The sequence below is a fragment of the Notolabrus celidotus genome, chromosome 22, assembly GCF_009762535.1.
Source record: "Notolabrus celidotus isolate fNotCel1 chromosome 22, fNotCel1.pri, whole genome shotgun sequence".
Classification (NCBI taxonomy): domain Eukaryota; kingdom Metazoa; phylum Chordata; class Actinopteri; order Labriformes; family Labridae; genus Notolabrus; species Notolabrus celidotus.
In genome coordinates, this window is record NC_048293.1 from 28,303,151 (window position 1) to 28,317,135 (window position 13,985).

At 45.2% G+C, this 13,985-nt stretch overlaps 1 protein-coding gene across 4 annotated transcripts in view; it reads right to left on the bottom strand.

Moving 5' to 3' along the window:
- Positions 1–21: 21 nt before the first annotated feature.
- map4k5 (mitogen-activated protein kinase kinase kinase kinase 5) overlaps positions 22–13,985 on the bottom strand; it is a 46,520-nt gene continuing 32,556 nt past the window's right edge. For 2 of the 4 annotated variants that reach the window (XM_034674382.1, XM_034674380.1), the window contains 16 exons: positions 13,760–13,970; positions 12,519–12,604; positions 12,192–12,233; positions 11,856–11,940; positions 11,693–11,772; positions 9,813–9,873; positions 9,359–9,361; positions 7,740–7,854; positions 7,594–7,652; positions 7,332–7,435; positions 7,060–7,237; positions 6,908–6,976; positions 6,725–6,817; positions 6,571–6,641; positions 3,967–4,022; positions 22–940 (listed from right to left, as the gene is read on the bottom strand). In XM_034674382.1, coding sequence (XP_034530273.1) covers positions 853–940; positions 3,967–4,022; positions 6,571–6,641; positions 6,725–6,817; positions 6,908–6,976; positions 7,060–7,237; positions 7,332–7,435; positions 7,594–7,652; positions 7,740–7,854; positions 9,359–9,361; positions 9,813–9,873; positions 11,693–11,772; positions 11,856–11,940; positions 12,192–12,233; positions 12,519–12,604; positions 13,760–13,970 — 1,401 coding nt within the window. In that variant the 3' untranslated portion in view covers positions 22–852. The remainder of the gene's footprint in view (positions 941–3,966; positions 4,023–6,570; positions 6,642–6,724; positions 6,818–6,907; positions 6,977–7,059; positions 7,238–7,331; positions 7,436–7,593; positions 7,653–7,739; positions 7,855–9,358; positions 9,362–9,812; positions 9,874–11,692; positions 11,773–11,855; positions 11,941–12,191; positions 12,234–12,518; positions 12,605–13,759; positions 13,971–13,985) is intronic. The other 2 variants (XM_034674383.1, XM_034674381.1) reach the window with 1 other exon arrangement.

The following is a 13,985-nucleotide window of genomic DNA, read 5'->3' on the forward strand; positions in this document are numbered from 1 at the left end:
ACACTGACACACTCACACCTGTCTTGTTAAGAGCGTTTTTATTACAAAAACAGCATACATTAAAACATTTTGCGAAGGGAATGCAAAGATGTTAACGAAAAACCGAGCATCTGTCCCTCATTCTGTCGTTTTATTTTTAAATAAAAAAATGTACAAAAGTGCTTACATGGTGCAAATAATGAGAAGAAGAAGAGTCTATAAAAGAGGGAGGGAGAGAGAGAGGGAGAATGTACATTAAATCCGTCTATGAATGCAGCAGAGCGAGGGAGCGAGGAAGCGAGGGGGCGAGGGAGCAAGGGAGCAAGGGAGCAAGGGAACGCGGCTTTATTACAGAAGCAGTGAATTAAACCCAAAGCTGCTGCGGGATCTTTACTCCTCTCACACTTCCTGTTAACACGGTCTGTAAATCAAACACACCCGAACGTGAGGTTAATAAATATTGCTTAAATTACCCACAATGCTCCTGGGTTTCTGTTTCAGCTGATCTATTAGTTTGACTACATATCTCCCCTCTAAGCGGGCGTGATGACGAGCGTTACAGACACGATTAATCTCCCATCGTTTGCTAACACGATCACAGACTCGTGATCCTTAATGGCACTTATGACGATAATAAGAAAACCTCTACATACTGGTTTGTAACTCGGAGAGGAAGCTAAGTAACAAAGTCCAGAGGAGCTTTTTATTGATTCTTCACCTTCTGCTACATGGTGTAAGGCTGCTCCTGAATCCAGACCGAAGACCCTGATCAGTAACAGTTTTTAATCCAGACGTTTCCCAAGTCAGAGTCTGGAGGGTTCTCCCAAAGACCGCAGCATGTGGACGCTTCTTCACAGAGAGAGAGAGAGAGGCTCAGTAACTGTTCTCATGACCGGCCAGGATGTAGAGGTTGCTCAGGGCCGTCGGGTTGTCCGTGGGTCGGCTCTGCAGGACCACCACCCTGAAGAGGAGGAGGAGACGGAGGAGGAGGAGTTAGGACAACACTCAGGAAGTGCTTGTTGGAGTTAAGGATCGAACACACAGCCGCAGACCGGTTAGCTTAGCATAAAGACTGGAAACGGATGGAAACTGCTAGCGTAATTCCTAGAAGGCAGGTCGTAGAAACCGCCTGCGATTCACCACCACTTCACTAAAGTTAGCTCTACACCTGATCACATGACAGTCTCCCCAAGATGGCGGCTACAAGAGAAAATAGCAGCCTGGGACTCTCTCAGTGGAAGTCTCTTCTGTTGATTGCCTTGATTCTGATTGGTCCAAATCTCATAGCAAGAGGGACGTCTTATCAAAGACCTGAGAACAGAATTGAATGCTCCGAGTCATCAGAGCCAGCTGTGATCAGTTCTCACCACAGACCGTATAAATAATGGACGTAGTATCCGTGACGTCACCCATCAGATGACACCATAGAAGCAGACGGACAGGCAGGTATCATTATGAGCAACACAACAGTTAGCCTGTTAGCATGAAGAGACTCAGGTGGCGCTGTTTTAGATGGTGCTATATTTCATCACAGATGGAAAAACAGTGACTGTGAATGGTTTTAGGAAAAAATTCAAAAAAAAAAATTGACAAACATTTTTGAAAAAAAAATGTAACAAAAAAATGTTGAACATTTTTTTGGGAAAAAAAATTTTTGAAATTTTTTTTGGAAAAAAAAAATGTGAAATTTTTTTTGGAAAAAAAAATGTGACTTTTTTTTTTGAAAAAAAATGTTGAAAAAATATAGTGTAAAAAAATTTAAAAAAAATTGTTGAAAAAAAAAAACATTTCGAAAAAAAATTAAAAAAAAAATGGACAAAAAAGTTGACCCGGAGCCTGTTTTAGATGGTTCTATATTTCATCACAGATGGATTCACTGAATCAACACGTGAGAGGAGATAAGCGCGAGTAGCAAAGACGTTTCAACACGGCTTTAAAATCCTTTTGAACTCAAAAAGCCGTGATCGCAGAGATCGGCCGGTGTTTTGGTTTAAACGGCGACCCTGTTAACTGGAGACTCTCAGCCGGATGCATCCCTCATAAACGTCTTTAGACCATCATTAAATATCTGATGAGGATATTTTGAAATCTTAATAAAAACTAAACTAGTTTGCATTCCCAGGAACTCCCTCTGTGTTTCAACAGCTGTGTAAACTCCACAAACACTGACACGTTCAGCTGAAGGTCTCCAGTTTACAGGGTCACTTTTAAAACCGGAACACCGGGAGGAGAGACGCATTCACGGTGGGCTGAGAGAAGACTACTGTTACAAGCTGCTAAATCAAGAGAATCACAGCTTCTTCTTTTGAAAAGTACACACACATACAAAAAAGATAGAACAAATACAAACTAATGAAAGAAAGAGAAATCAAGAGAATCACAGATGTGTGTGATGTTATTGTGGACGGAGGGAGGAATAAAAACACTGCGAGTAATCTACCAATCAGAATCAGCATTGCAGGCCCCGCCCCCAGAAAGTCCCGGGACCTTTGAAAAGTACTACCCCCCAAGCAGGGGCTTTTCAGGGGGGAGGTTTTCTACCCCTGAACTAAACTTAAAGCCTGGTTCCTACAGTCGAAACGCATGTAGTTCCGGGGTAAAGTTCCTGCGGGGGAAAAACACCTTTAGACCAGTAGGCCAACGGCGCCCGACTCATTCCTGTTTAAAGGTCAACGTCAAAGAGAAGAAGTATGTGCAATGCACATGGTGGATTAAGGTGGGGTCAGACTGAGTCTTATCCTGTCTTGGTGTTGGGTCTCTGTTCATAATTTGACATAGAGTGGTCTAGACCTGCTCTGTTTGTAAAAGCGCCCTTTACAAATAAAGATTGATTGATTGATTGATTGAAGGAGGAGAGCTGAAAGAGGACAGAAATGTCAGCATGAAGAAGTCCTGCTCACCTGGTCTAACGTTCACTTTAATGCAGATTAGAACCAATAATCAGGATCAGGTTTGAACTTGAGCGGGTAAACTCTGAAGTCAGGTAAAGACTCTGACACCAGCAGTGTTCGTCTTGTTCTTCGTGGAGCAGAGTGAGATATGCGGTCTAACGGTTTAACACCGCGTCACCGCCGCGCTAACAGTGGATGCTAAACGGCTCATTAAGCGTCCCCGATCGGCTGTCACGGTCACGTCAGGACGGCGAGCGGGTGAATCTTCGGATGGCGGTGACAGCTGAGCAGGACGCCGCGGTCCAAACTGTCTCTTCCATCAGATGAAATTACAGAGGCACGGAGGGACACTCAAACCAGGCTGGCAGCGCCCGCGAGGAGGTGAATTAAACATGGAGGAGGGGTTCTGGGCGGAGGGAGGGCCTCGCTCTGGTTCCTCTGAGTTTACACAGTCCAATAAAACTGCACAGGTTTTATAAACTGATGTTATGAGAGTGTGTTTGAGTTTATTCTTTCATTTCCTTTACTGTAAATGTAAAACTTCATCCTGAAAGCCGCCTGGAGGAAGTCTGTGTGAGGTGACGGGGCGGGTCAGCAGGAAGTATTCAGGAACATTCAGGGGGAGGAAGGTTTCTGGGTTTTGTTTGTGTTGCAGAAACATCTTCATACATGTTAGAGACATTAACACAACTTCTCCTCCTGCACGTCCAGCACTGACAGCATCCTGCAGTGAGGATGTGAAAGGCAAGTTCCTGAAACATCAGACAATACCTCGAAAACATCAGGACTTCAGATGTGATAACACCATTCAGGGGAACTGTCAGCGATGCATTCAGGGACAGCGGGACACCCAGTTAAATCTAATTTCATGATGAAAAGATCGAGCTGGAGAAGTAGGTCAGAGAGAGAGAGATGAGCGTGGAGAGGGACCGACACGAGCAGCAGGAGCAGGGCGCTCGCAGCAGGTGAGCGGGTCGTCTCCAGGTGGAAGACAAACACAGAGACCGGAGGGGGGGCGGACTTGCTGTGAGGAGGGTCACAGAGCTGAAACACAGGTGAGGAAACACACAGAGAGAGTGAAACATGTGAGACCAACCTGTCGGATCCGAGGAGGCGGAAGACTCTGCTGGGATCACAGATCTCCTGCGTCACCTGGGGATGAAAATCACAGCAGGTTAAAATCAGTCTGAGTTTATTTAACGCCGTTATGAGACGACCCGTCATCACGCCGTCTGTCCTTTATTCAACACCCCAGTGTTTATTGATTATCTTACACACTCTCTGGTGTTCACAGGTCTGTGGATCACTCTCAGACTCAGCCTGATTCAGTCCTGTTGACATTCAGGTCCCTCATTGTGCCTGAACAACAGGACGTGTCTAAGGACTCGTCCTGACACGTCGCGGCGAAGAAGGCCCCTCCGCGGCGCTCTCTCACGTGTCAACATGTCACGAGGAACTTGTCGACAGATGTGAGATAAGTCGGCGTGTGACACCTGCTAGGTGTAAGTCCTTGGCCCCGGGAGAGATCTGATCTGTTTGAGTCTGAGCGAGAACAAGGTCTCGGGTGTTCGGAGGAGCACCCACCGGAGCGAGCGGCGGATCAACGGGCCCCGCCGCCCCTGAATGCTTCGCTTTGAGGGGAATCATAACGAGACAAAGGATGAATTATTTAGCGCTGCTCTCTGTGGCGTGACGGGTTTCGTTTATGATTGAGCATCAATTTTGCATGAAGGCTGACATTTTAAAAATCCTTGCTATGGGAGGTTGGTCAAGCCGGGCCGGGCACAGACTCTGCAGACAGACCTTGTGTTTTCATGCGAGTGCTGCGGGGCGGCGTCCGACACCATGAGGCCCCCGATCAGAGTATCACTTTTCATAAAGCAGAATGCTTCACCTCCCTGTGATCTCTTGAACTCTCATTCTCCCGCTGAGCGCGGCTCGTGATCGGGTTCACATGGAATCCCTCCGTGAAAGGACGACAAATTCATTACCTCGCCCCACACAAAGACACTTTGTCCGGCTCCACCTGAGGGCTAATCTGCAGGGATCACCTACAGCGTGAGGCCCCCCACACACACACACACACACTAACACACACACGCAGCACTCAGGGTCTGTGTTGACAAGAGCCAGAGGTGATGGTTCACATGTTCAACAAACAGGCCTGCGTTCAGACCTGCAGTGAACTCAGAGCTTTGACTCTGCAGGAGGAGGAAACACAAACGTTCCCTGTTATAAATATAAAGATTTATTAAAATGTTAAATATATCTAAATATTAAAATGAACTAGTCTAACCTTTAAAACGCTGTAAGAGAAATGTTCTGACTGAGCTGACACTGGTCAGTCTTTCTTAGTGGGTCATTTCCTGAAATGCATAATTTCCCTAAAATCAATAAAACTGGATCTTAAAAGTTATACAAGCAAAGAAATGTGAATTAAACTGAAATATTAACATTTTGCCGGATTTAAAAAAAACAAAAAATGTAAATTTTTTCTTGAATTTTTCAGAATAAACACAAAATATTTCTCTAAACTTTAAATCTTTTAATCATATTTCTTTAACCATGAGAAGTTTTTTATTTCTGTATGTTTGAATCCTCCTGTTATGTTCATTTCTCAGGAACAGCAATAATGTTCCTGGGTCAATTTGACCCGGGGCATATGTAATTATCTAAAAGTGTCAGAATCCAAAAAATCCCAATTAACATTAATTTTAATATAATTATTAACTCCATTACTAACCATTTAAATCAAGATTTAGTGCATTGGTGTTCTTTAATTCTCACAGATCATGGTTCAACGAGGATGACTCACTTTTTTTATCATTACAATTAATGTTAAAACTTTTTTTAATGTACGTTGGAAAGCCCTAATTATAAATACAATACTTTTACATGACATAGATTTTTGTTTATTGCATTCTACATTTAGATTTTTTTATTTTGTATGAAGTGAACGTCTTCTGTCACATGCTGCCCAGACTTTTATTCTGCATTTATCTGGTTTGAAAGGAATATACTGCCTAAAATAGACTTTAAAAAGGGTCAATTTGACCCGCAACATAACAGGAGGGTTAAAGTCTTTGTGTAAACGGTCAGTGTTTTTGTTGAAGTTATTTGAGGATGTTTTTAAATGTTTGAAGCCTTAAATCTGTCTAATCTTTAGGTTCTGTATTTTCTTTAAGTTATACTCTGTTCATAAAGCAGAGTAGCATCATGCTAACAGAGCTAACACCGCACACGAACGCCACATGTGAAGGATTTCACCTGCTGTGGGCGGACAGGATACAGGAGAGCAAGACTGAACTAACTGGGGAAGAAGGCCAGCTCAGTCCTGGACCCTGTGGAGGTGGTGGCTGACAGGAGGATTATGGCCAAGCTGTCGTCTCTGATGGACATTTCTTTTCTTTATATATTCTTGTTGAATTCTTGTTCTGTACACCTTTTTGTTTGCTGCTGGAACTCCATGAATTTCCCCGTTGTGGGACGAATAAAGGAGGATCTGATCTTATCTTAATGAGCTTCTGATCATTCAGCATCTAACAAAGGAGCCTCAGCTGTCTGCTGCAGAAAGGATGAAGGTTTCATCTCTTTTCTATCTTACATCATTTATATATTTCATATTTCATATGAAGTCAAACAGGATTGTAAAACAACATCTGTTAATCTAGTTTTAGTCTGATGTTGAAGCCGTTTTTACCTCGTTAGACTTGAAGCTCTTCCCCTGCATGCCGTGTTTCCAGAAGGCGAGGACGCTGTCCTGAAGGCACACTGTCAGAGGACAGAGAGAGAGAGAGGTCAGTTTGTCATGTTGGGTCTGATGTTCAGTTTTCCCTCTAAGGTAAGAAACCTACCAACAGATCCGATGCCGAAGTCGAAGCTGAGCTCGGACGCCAGCTTCTTGTTGGACTTCAGTCGGCCTTGAAGATTCACGATCTTCAGGTTTTCTGGAGGAAGATTTAAAACATTATTAAAGATCAAAAACACTTTCTTCAGAGTTCACAAACTTTAATGTTTGAAGACAGAATCAAACTCACGGTCCAAACACACCAACACCGTGTCTCTCTCCAGCTGGGTCACGTGGATGGCATCGACCTGCTGATTGGCTGTGAGAGGAGAGAACGACAGTCAGGACTAAGAACCCTACAGGAAGTATTCTTCCTCTCATACATGTACGCGTCTGACTCACTCGTTCCCATCTCTGTGAACCAGGAGGAGCAGGAGTTGAGGTTGATCGTCTCGAAGCGGACCACCTGACCCGGCTCTGAGCCCTGGCTGATGGCCACGCACACCAGAGGGTACTCCTGCTCCGGGACCACCAGCATCTCAAACACCTTCAGGGGGCTGGGGAGGGGGAAGTCAAAGTGCTGCGTGGGAGGAAGGAGGACAGGAGAGGGGGTTAGTGTTTATCTGGAGGAGGAAGTGAAAAGTCTGAGAGCAGAAATAAGAACTCAAACTGACCTTGATGAGCATGAACCTCTGCATGGGTTCATACCACTGTAACAGGACGATCCCAGACTGCAGCGCCCCACACAGGTACTTGTGGCCGGTGTACGGGTTCCTCACTGAGAAGGAGAGGAGCAGGTTAGAGCAGCAGGACAAGGTGACAGGACGGGGTGTGAAAATGTGGATCTGAAGCGAGTAAAGAGAGGAGGATGCTCTTTGTGTGTTGACAGTTGAATTTGTTGGAGGGAGAGTAAACAGAGAGGGAGAGGTCACTCACCGATGCAGCACTTGTGACATCCCTTTGTGTCGGGGAGCTTAGTCGTCAAGGCGAACCTCCTGAGGAGAGAAAACAGCAGAGTTTTTAAAAACAGCGGATGACGTCTGGAGAGCATGAGAGAGGAGCAGCAGAGCCGGGAGTCTCACCTGGGTAAAATCTTATCCGGGAAGCGGTGAGTCTGGAACTGAGCGGCCAGGCCGGGCTTCTTCAGCTGCTCAAACAACCCGATGAGATTGTGGGAGTACAGCTGGAAGGTTTTCCCTACAGAGGACAGATTCAATCATGAGGACTGAGTGAGAGCAGTCAGCTGTCAGCTCTAAACCTCGGCCCTCTCTTTACATATTCAGGGTTTCTAACGTGCTGTGAGAGACGCTGTGACGGCTGCAGTGAGATCTTTTAGAGTGGACGTCATGGATGGAAGCAGCTGAACCTGTTTCTGGTTAAAAAGGATCTTAAACAGGGGGAACAAAGGAGAACAAAAGTCAAACAGACAGAGGATTTGTGCAGAAACTGAACAGACGGAGAACGTTTCAGTTTCTCTCGCCGAGCCTCCGCCTGTTTGCTTTTGCTCTCCGTGTCCGAGTCCCTCCTTTACTGCACACGTAGATAAACAACTGACACACTGGGATCCTGTCTTTCCCTCTCTCTCCTCTCTCTGCCTGTCTCTCACTTTAACTCTTCCTGTCCCATTAAAGTTACTAACCATAGACCTTTCTGGAGTCCCTGAGCTCCCTTGTCTCGTAGGTTCCTCTGGATCTCTGCTGTAGATTCCTTTTTTGGGGTCTGTTATTCATCCTTTCTTTCTTTCTTTCTTTCTTTCTTTCTTTCTTTCTGTCCTTCTTACATTTTTTCCTTCTTTCTTTCTTACTTTCTTTACTTCTTTCTCTTTTTTTATTCCTTCTTACTTTTTTCTTTCCTTCCTTCCTTCTTTCTTTCTTTTATTCCTTTTTTCCTTTCATTTCTTTCTTTCTCTCTTTTCTTTTCTTTCTTGCTTTCTTTTCTTCTTTCTCCTGCTTTTCCCTTACTTTTTTCTTTATTCCTTCCTCCTTCCCCCCTCCCTTCCTTCTTTCTCTCTTTTATTCCTTTTTCCTTTCATTCCTTCTTTCTTTCTCTCTTTTATTCCTTTCTTTCTTTCTTTCTTTCTTCATCCTTTATGTCTCCCTTTCTTATCCCGTCCTTTCCTTCTGTCATTCCTTCACCATTTCTTCTCCTCTTTTTCTTTCTTCTGGTCTCCCTCTCTTCTCTCTTTTCTTAGTCCTTTCTGGAGTCCCTGAGCTCCCTTGTCTCGTAGGTTCCTCTGGATCTCTGCTGCTGTGGACGTGGTCCAGACTCCAGCTGCTACAACTACTACTATCCATCTCCCCACTATCATCTCTCTCTCTCTCTTCATCTCCCTCTATCCCTCTCTCCAACACGGTCTCAGCAGATGTGTGTCTAACATGAGTCTGGTCCTGCTGGAGGTTTCTGCCTGTCTGCCACTGTAACTTGCTAAATGCTTGCAGCCTGTCAGCAGCAAGAATGAGGAACGTTTAAGAGGACGTATTGGATTGGACAGCGATCACTTCCTGTATGCTTCAGCACTTTCTTTCCCTACGTCTCAGTCTAGAGTCTCTTAAATCTGATTATGACAGAATGAAAACGTCTCTGCACATCATAGGACACAGTGAACCGTCGACCCGGTGAAGCAGCAGCTTCAACACGTAGAAAGGTTAGCCGTGAACAGGAGTAAACACAGAAGTGTGATGATGATGTGAAGCATGATTACCTTCTGATGAAGCCGGTTAGTAGAATATCAAATCAAGCCAGGCGAGAGGAGGATGGACAGTGTCCAAGGGAAGAGGAGAAGAGAGAAGAGGTTAAGTATACCACTGAAGGTAAAACCGAAAGTAGACCTTGCAGTTTGTAATCCCATCCTCAGCCGTTAAACTGAGAGAAGGCTTCAGCAGCACGGACGGCCACACAGAGGAGCTTTGTTTTTAATGATGGATGATTTGAGCTTCCTCATGTCTGCATATATCAAAGATCAACATGTAGGCCCAGATGTGTTACTGCTGAGCTGCTGTGCTCGTCCGAACCACAAACAAAGGACACAGTTATTTCAGGGCTGCAGATATGGAGCGACCTAGGAGCCCTCGGGCCGGACAGATAACAGGACAAAGAAGCAGCAGGTGATGACAGGAGCCAGTGCAGCGGGAGGCGGGGATAAATCCATCACTTACCAGATAAAGACATCAGGTTGTTGTTGATAACGTACAGCCACGTACACTTCCTGGGAAACAGCTGCAGAGGGGATTAAACACAGAGAAACAGAGTCAGCATGCAGCTGGAGGAGGGAGAGAGGAGGCGAGCTGACCTGAAATGCCTCAGTCAGTTACAGTCGGGCACCTCCATGTGTTAATGATGCATTTGCAGCTGCACTCATTAGCATGTTGTGCTAACATGCTTGCTACTAGAGGAAAAAGAAGCTAAGGAATGGAAAGATTAGGAAAGGAAATGATCGCTAAGGAAAGGAAAGGAAATAGTCACAAAGGGAAGGAAAGGAAATGATTGCTATGGGAAGGAAAGGAAATGAAATGATCGCTAAGGAAAGGAAATAAGCGCTACGGGAAGGAAAGGAAAGGAAAAGAAAGCTGAGGAAATGAAATGAGCACTAAGGGAATTATCGCTAAGGGAAGGAAAGAAAAGGAAATGAGCACTAAGGAAAGGAAAGGAAATGAGCGCTAAGGGAAGGAAAGGAAATGAGCGCTAAGGGAAGGAAAGGAAATGATCGCTAAGGGAAGGAAAGGAAATGATCGCTAAGGGAAGGAAAGAAAAGGAAATGAGCACTAAGGAAAGGAAAGGAAATGAGCGCTAAGGAAAGGAAATAAGCGCTAAGGGAAGGAAAGAAAAGGAAATGAGCACTAAGGAAAGGAAAGGAAATGAGCGCTAAGGAAAGGAAAGGAAATGAGCGCTAAGGGAAGGAAAGGAAATGAGCGCTAAGGGAAGGAAAGGAAATGATCGCTAAGGGAAGGAAAGAAAAGGAAATGAGCACTAAGGAAAGGAAAGGAAATGAGCGCTAAGGAAAGGAAAGGAAATGAGCGCTAAGGGAAGGAAAGGAAATGATCGCTAAGGGAAGGAAAGGAAATAGTCACAAAGGGAAGGAAAGGAAATGAAATGATCGCTAAGGAAAGGAAATAAGCGCTACGGGAAGGAAAGGAAAGGAAAAGAAAGCTGAGGAAATGAAATGAGCACTAAGGGAATTATCGCTAAGGGAAGGAAAGAAAAGGAAATGAGCACTAAGGAAAGGAAAGGAAATGAGCGCTAAGGAAAGGAAAGGAGCGCTAAGGGAAGGAAAGGAAATGAGCGCTAAGGGAAGGAAAGGAAATGATCGCTAAGGGAAGGAAAGGAAATGATCGCTAAGGGAAGGAAAGAAAAGGAAATGAGCACTAAGGAAAGGAAAGGAAATGAGCGCTAAGGAAAGGAAAGGAAATGAGCGCTAAGGGAAGGAAAGGAAATGATCGCTAAGGGAAGGAAAGGAAATGATCGCTAAGGGAAGGAAAGAAAAGGAAATGAGCACTAAGGAAAGGAAAGGAAATGAGCGCTAAGGAAAGGAAAGGAAATGAGCGCTAAGGGAAGGAAAGGAAATGATCGCTAAGGGAAGGAAAGGAAATAGTCACAAAGGGAAGGAAAGGAAATGAAATGATCGCTAAGGAAAGGAAATAAGCGCTACGGGAAGGAAAGGAAAGGAAAGGAAAAGAAAGCTGAGGAAATGAAATGAGCACTAAGGGAAGGAAAGGAAAGGAAAAGAAAGCTGAGGAAATGAAATGATCACTAAGGAAATTATCGCTAAGGGAAGGAAAGAAAAGGAAATGAGCACTAAGAAAAGGAAAGGAAATGAGCGCTAAGGGAAGGAAAGGAAATGATCGCTAAGGGAAGGAAAGGAAATGATCGCTAAGGGAAGGAAAGGAAAGGAAATGAGCGCTGGAACGCAATGGAGCAGATCCAGTGGAAGTTAACACACTGACTAGAATAGAAACCTGTCAGAACCGGATCTGTGACAGATCAGAGACGGATCTGGTGGAATTTGGCCGTATAGTTAAAGATCTGAACAGATCATCACCTGCTCCATCGTGGCTTCATGCAGCTCGTTGAGGTTCAACGTATAGATCCCGTCCTCCGTCCCAAAGATGAGGTACTGATCTATGAGGAGAGGAGATGAGAAGTGAAGCAGCAGCTGAAATAGAAACAGTAACTTCTGTGTGTTTGTTTGCATGAACCTGTACCTTTGGTGTCGGGGTGAATCCATGACGTGGCACAGTTGATCTTCAGCGGACAGCCATCAAACACTTTAGAGAAACAGGCTCCCATCTGAAAAGAGAAGCAGCATGGCTCAGAGGAGGAAGGTGTGTGAGCTCAGAGAGAGAGTCAGCCTGGGTGTAATGAGGCCGAGGAGCAGAAGAAAACCACAGAGCAGGGAACCAAATATCTCCAGAATGTACCGCAGCAGCAGAGGAGGAGGAGGAGGAGGAGGAGGAGGAGGAGGAGGAGGAGGAGGTCAGCAACAGAGCTCCTGAAAGAAGAGGGGAGACTGCAGAGAACAATGCAGATGATTCACTCACCAGGACTTTAGGAGTGGGCGGCAGGCCGTTGATCGCTGGTTTCTGAGGAGCAGAGGAAATACAAATCTAATCATCGTGCTGACACAAACAAAGCAGCATCAATCAGTCTCAGTGTCGAGGCTTTATTTAGCTCCACATGCAACAAGGAGACAAAAACAAAAACACAATCTGGACTGTTCTTCTTTAACCGTCAGTGTTTGGATCTGACGAGGTGAAACATCATATTTGGGGTTTCCCTGCAGCTCTTTAAAGCCAACAGATGATATGTTACTCCTTAATCCTAACACTTGGGTGCACCGAGAGGTCAAACGTTATCTTCACACTCACAGGGAACTCCTTCTTCTCCTTCCGGTGCGGTCTGTTGGGCGGCGGCTTGGGACTGCCTCCGTTCACGCTGTCGTCTGAGTCGTTCTCTGTCGGGAGAGAAGAGAGAGACGTGAGCGATCAGGGAGAGAAGAAGAGTCTAAACACTAAAGACAGACACGGTCACATCCAACTCTCTTACCTTTACATTTAGGTTTACTGAGAGCTTGGAAGAAAGAGAGTTCTCGTTTAAAGACACTTTAGTTTGAGAATACAGACGAAGAACTGCACACGAGGGCGGGGTACTACAAGGAACTGGATCAGGGACTGTGACACAGATCACATTGATAACGAAGATCAACTACAGATTTCTTATGACAGGGTTTACAGGACTCAGTCTGAGGACTCAGACTTGGACCCTCCTTTCTGCTGTGTCTGATTTCACCAGTGTCATATCGTCACTGATGCTCGCTCTGTTCTGCACCCCAGGGTCTTTGCTGCTGCCCTCCCTGCCTTGTCTTTAGATTCATACATATTAAAGAGAGATGAGGTGTGCTCTCCCTGCCTTCTTTTAGATTCATACATATTAAAGAGAGATGAGGTGTGCTCTCCCTGCCTTCTTTTAGATTTATACACATTAAAGAGAGATGAGGTGTGCTCTCCCTGCCTTCTTTTAGATTCATACACATTAAAGAGAGATGAAGTGTGCTCTCCCTGCCTTGGCTTGAGATTTATACACATTAAAGAGAGATGAGGTGTGCTCTACCTGCCTTGGCTTGAGATTTATACACATTAAAGAGAGATGAGGTGTGCTCTCCCTGCCTTGGCTTGAGATTTATACACATTAAAGACTGATGAGGTGTGCTCTACCTGCCTTGGCTTGAGATTTATACACATTAAAGAGAGATGAGGTGTGCTCTCCCTGCCTTGGCTTTAGATTTATACAAATTAAAGAGAGGGAAGGTGTGCTCGCCACTTGCCTTGGCTTTAGATTCATACATATTAAAGAGAGGGAAGGTGTGCTCTACCTGCTTTCTTTTAGATTTATACACATTAAAGAGAGATGAGGTGTGCTCTCCCTGCCTTCTTTTAGATTTATACACATTAAAGAGAGATGGTGTGCTCTCCCTGCCTTGGCTTGAGATTTATACACATTAAAGAGAGATGAGGTGTGCTCTCCCTTCCTCAGGCTTTGCCCTGTCACACATGGAGGTGGAGTCATACCTCCAAATATAACTTATCACATACAAATAATGAGTTCTCACCAGGATCTGAGGCATGAGACAAAAGGCCGGGGCTGCTGACGCTGGCGGAGAGGAAATCTGGAGATGAGTGCTCCCCCTTGTTGCCCGACTCGGGCGTGCTCTGTCTGCGAGACACCTGAGTCGGCCCGTTCTCTGAGTTTGGGAACCTCCGAACCGTCAGAGACCGCTCGTCGTTCAGGCCGAGCTCCTCTGAGGAGCTGTTTAACCGTGGCTGACACAGGAAACA